At 42.1% G+C, this 4,843-nt stretch overlaps 1 protein-coding gene across 1 annotated transcript in view; it reads right to left on the bottom strand.

Annotated features, from left to right (window-relative positions):
• POLQ (polymerase (DNA directed), theta) overlaps positions 1 to 4,843 on the bottom strand; it is a 178,955-nt gene that overhangs the window by 4,718 nt on the left and 169,394 nt on the right. The window contains exon 27 of the mRNA XM_006864198.1: positions 2,970 to 3,123. Within this exon, the coding sequence (XP_006864260.1) occupies positions 2,970 to 3,123 (154 nt within the window). The remainder of the gene's footprint in view (positions 1 to 2,969; positions 3,124 to 4,843) is intronic.

The following is a 4,843-nucleotide window of genomic DNA, read 5'->3' as shown; positions in this document are numbered from 1 at the left end:
CTCTTTCTTCCTAGTCTGTCTTTGTTTGGAAGCTCATCTGAAACCTGTCCACCATGGGTGACCCTGCTGGTTATTTAAAATACTGGTGGCATAGCTCTCAGAATCACAGCAATTCAAACCACCACAGCACGACAGACAAGATGAGTGGCGGTTGCGTGGTTGCTGTTAAATAGCAATCTCCTTGTGCTAGGGCCGTTAAGTCCGGCTCAAAGGCAGGATTTCTGTCCTTGGATGTCAATCAAGAGGCGGAAGCACAGCAGGGGTGACTGGGTTGTAGTGAGATGCTTTGGGCTTGGCTTGTGGGTCTCTAAGTTAGTCGACCCCGCCTCAAAACCATGATCCAACGGTTAGGCCAGGACGGCACTCTCGTGTCCGGGGTAAGTAGGGCAGCCTGGCCTGCCCCTGCACTCTCTTTCCGCTAGGCAGTGTCTCCCCATCTACCTGGTCTTCAGACACCTCTCACCCTGATGCTCCGTGGTCTGGGTTTCATTTAACACCTCCACCAGGTCTGTGCAGTTCTCGCACATCGTTTAGCCGCTGCCCTCCATGATAGAAGCCCTCGTGCCCTACCCCTAATAGGTTTTAAATTTAAACATAGGTTGATAGCTTTTACTTCTAAATCTCCCAAAGTACATAGCACAGTGTTATTCCCCAAGTAAGTCTGACTATACTTTCTCTATAAATATAAATATATAAGTATGCATGTGTGTGTGTGTGTGTGTGTGTGTATATAAAATGGGAAAATAGGCTTTTGTATCTATAAATTTTGTATCTATACATGTTTACATGTGACTGAATATCTTTATAGCTCTATAACTAGCTGTGTTATTCTCTAATCCATATGCATATCAGTTCTGGAAATAGCAAACTCCAACCCAATAGCTGGTATGTACCTTTTCTGTCCCATCTACAGCAGTTTTTTTAGTCTTCCCCTTCATGTTTCTAACCTTAACTCTTCCTCAGAAACCTGAAGAGACAGCTGCACGGAGGGTTTGACCACAACCTCAGTGGCAGTGAAACGGTATTGAAAGAAGAAGCCTGGACACTGACGTGACAGGGAAGAAGGGGAAATTCTGTGCGCTTGTTAGGACAAGAAATGATCTAGCCAAGCGATGAGGAAAGATACTAGGTAAAATATGAGGTAAAAATATTTTGAAAGAACAGAAAAAAAGACAGCAATATTGGCAAAGAAATGTATGTGACAAGGAGGTCAACTCAAAGTATTTTCCCTGACTTCAGAAAACACTGTGGGTCATGAATAGAAAACTCAACCTGTGAGAACAACACTTCTTTAAGTGTCATCTGAGGACCAGAGAAGATCTCCCAAACCCTTTCAAGGCATCAGTGAGAGGCTACTTCTTGGAGAGTACTGACTGTCTCAGATTCAGCACTAAATGCCCCACACCCTAAGAGACTCCTGAGTCCTCAGCAAACAGAAATTTGGCACCCTAGACTTTACGAGGGGCTTCCCAGAAGCTATACTGCATGCAGTGTCACAAAAGATTGAATGAAGAAACATTAGAATTCAGCTGTCCTTTCCTAAACCAGACATTAAAGGACTTTGTAAAATGAAAAAAACAAAGCTACTCTTACCACTAACTTTCTTTTTTCTTGTGGGGTTGGGTAGTTTTAATAATTTTCATTAAAATGTGTTAAAATGCATTTAGTCTAATGGGTTCATGGACCATGTGAACCTCAGTCTCCACAATACTGACACCAGAAGAACTAGATGGGACCCTGTTACCACACCAACTGCTCTGAAATGCACCACGTTAAAAGGTCCTGGATAGAGAGAAAATGTGGAACGAAACTCAAAATCATAACAAATAAATCAAGACCAGGCTTACTGGTTGGATGGGAACTGGTGGAACCCTTTGACTATGGCACTTAGTCACTTTAGGTCTGGAACTGAACACTCTTAGGCTCGATTTTCAGTCAAACAATAGACAGTTCTAGGAGGGGAACGATGACACTAGTGAGGTAAGCACACCTTAGACTCATCAACCAATTGAGATCAAAAGGGCAGTGATTACCTAAGGACACTATTCAGTGAAGTCAGGACAGGAGGAGGAGTGGAAACAAGAAATACAGAGAAGAAATGGATAAGTGATGCTACTTACAAAGAGACTGCAATCAATGACATGAAACAAAATGTGTAGGAATTGCTGACTGTAAAACATGATCTGCTCTCTAAACATTCATCATTATTTTTAAAATGTTAATAAATATTCTTATGTTTTGGTAAGTATGCTAAGTAATACATATGAACCGGTACTTTCTTAAGATTCTTTAGGATTCAGAGATTCTTCAGAATTCTGTGTTCTTGTTTCCATTCCTCCTCCTTACATAGCAATTTTTAAGTTTTGGTCTCATGATGTCTTTTTTTTTTTAGTTTTTATTGTGAATTGAGTGACAGTTTACATGTGAGAACCTCAGTTTTGCATTATCATTCAACAGTATTTGCTTCTATTCCCTCAGGGGGGTTGTTTGGTTTTTTAAAATATACACAAAAACACTCAGGAATATATAACCATTTAAACAATCAAAAGGCACTTTCTGCAAGCCTGCGTCCTGGCTGCCAGCACACAGCCTTTCTCTTTCCATGAGTCTGGAGTCCTCAGATGCTTTATCTCTCCAGGTCTCATGATGTCTTACATGCTATACAATTATTAAGGAGTACTGGTGTAGTGCCAACACTGAACTGCAGATCATAAGCTCAGCAGTTCAAACCCACCACCCACTGGTCAGTTCTTGGAAACCCTACTCAGGGTCACTATGAGTTGGAAAGTTATTTCTAAGTGCCTTTGAGTCCCTATACCAGGACTCCTACAACAATGTTGCTGTTGTTAAGTGCCGTTGAGTCAGTTCTGACTCATAGTGACCCTGTTTTGAGAAGTAAAAAGTACTTCCTCTTCTCTTTGACATACTTATTCTCACAGTTAGAATGGAGGCCTCATTTGTCAACAAACCTCTTGTGTCAGTCTGGAGCATTCCCTCCCGATGACCATGGGATTTGAAGGTTGAATGGAAGGTATCCAATTGCTTCTGAATGTTAACTGTGGCTATTTTGACAATATCAGCCGCCGATCCTTGGACTGTTGTGTTGATGGCCTGACGCTCAGCCTATGAACAACAATGGCAACTATAATGATCTGGGACTCTAGATTCCAAGCTGTGCACATGAGGATAGACTAAATATAGTAAGGCTAGAAAATTTCAGCTTAGAAATCTTACTCAATTAGGAACCCAAAACTGCATTGCATTGAGAACATATTTAGTAGCTAAAAATGACATTACAAACATCTCTCACCAGTGTTCTTTACACAGTAAAGGGTCTACTCCTCAACTCCTATTAATCCTAAAGTGATACAAGTACAGAATCACTATTCATGATACGGACTAGAATGTTGTAAGCATATTCGCATACCACTGGCTTCTAAGTACTGTGTAAAGTTGGGCCCCAGAAGGCTGGGAGCCCTCTGTTACACACCAGAGCTCTACCTGGACCACTGGGGCCAGTCATTAACTGGTCATTAAAATCTTGATCCTAGGTACTTGGGTATTAAGTTACAAGTTCCCAGAAACTATCGCTGCTGTGGGCTTCCTGGTAGATAACCATGGCTATTAAAATTAACCACCCTGGGAGTACAGGTAGAGGGCATAGATTAACAAGCAAGATGGCAACTGCAAATATAGGTGACTATCACTCCTCATGCCTATGTGTCAAATGCTGACGAATTCATTCTAAATTCATTTGGTAGTCACTATTTAAAGAGTGACTGAATTTCAGAGTTCCATTGACCATATTCCTTTGTGTAGTAGATTACATTATTCCTATTACTTGTTCCCTTTCTCTGTGAAATCAACACAGCCCCACCCATTGTCATGTGATTTGAAATGCTCTTCTTTGTAAAAAAGGATGGCCTTGATTTGCTGTGGCCAATGAAATGGGAGTAAAACTGACATACAGTCAGAGCTTCCAACCAGTTTAAAACCGGTTAGGTCGTGACTGCTGATGTGAAACTGGAACAGATCTGATTTTTTAAAATTGGGATGATCCAGAACATAACCGAACTAGGAAAAATTGCAGGTCCGAGCCTTGTCAAATGGGAGCCTCAGAAGGGGCACAGTGAGCCCTTTCAGGAACCTGACATGAAAGGCTGGATTATCAGCAGGACAGGGGGAGCACACACACCCAAAGTAGTGAGGTCGCACGTCATATTTGAGTGGTGCAATACTGCTTCCAACTCTGTTCAAAATCTGGGGGCAACAGGTTTTGTTGCTATGTGCTGCCCTTGTTTCCTAAAAGGGAGATGCAGTTTCAAGAAAGCCTTCAACCCAAGCTTCACCCTAAGCGCCCCCCACCCCCCCAAGTTCAGGTTATCATTTGCATATCACCATGCATAGCACATCTGGTGTGGCACTGTATGTTAAGCACGGGACCAAAATGTCACTATGAAATGCAAGGTCAGTGGTTCAAACTCACCAGGCACTCTTTGGAAATCCTTTACAGAGTCACTATGAGTCGGAACCCACTCGACAACACTTAACAACTTAGCAAGATAGAGCTACCTAACACTGCCAGACAGATAATAGTATATTCCACACAGTGGCATTTCCTTTATTCTGAAATCCGTAATGAAAACAACATGCAAAAGAGTCAAAGTCAACCCAGAGCCAAACTGTAACATGAGCAAGACATATAGTTTATCATGTTGTTGTTGTTAGGTGCCATAGAGTTGGCACCGACTCATAGCGACCTTATGCACAGCAGAACAAAACAATGTCCAATCCGGGGCCAACATCACTACTATTGCCACACTTGAGTCCATCAATGCTGCCA

The sequence above is a fragment of the Chrysochloris asiatica genome, unplaced genomic scaffold (assembly GCF_000296735.1).
Source record: "Chrysochloris asiatica unplaced genomic scaffold, ChrAsi1.0 scaffold00061, whole genome shotgun sequence".
In the NCBI taxonomy this organism is placed as follows: domain Eukaryota; kingdom Metazoa; phylum Chordata; class Mammalia; order Afrosoricida; family Chrysochloridae; genus Chrysochloris; species Chrysochloris asiatica.
Note: the sequence above shows the minus strand (reverse complement) of the source record. Positions and strands in the feature narration are given on the sequence as shown.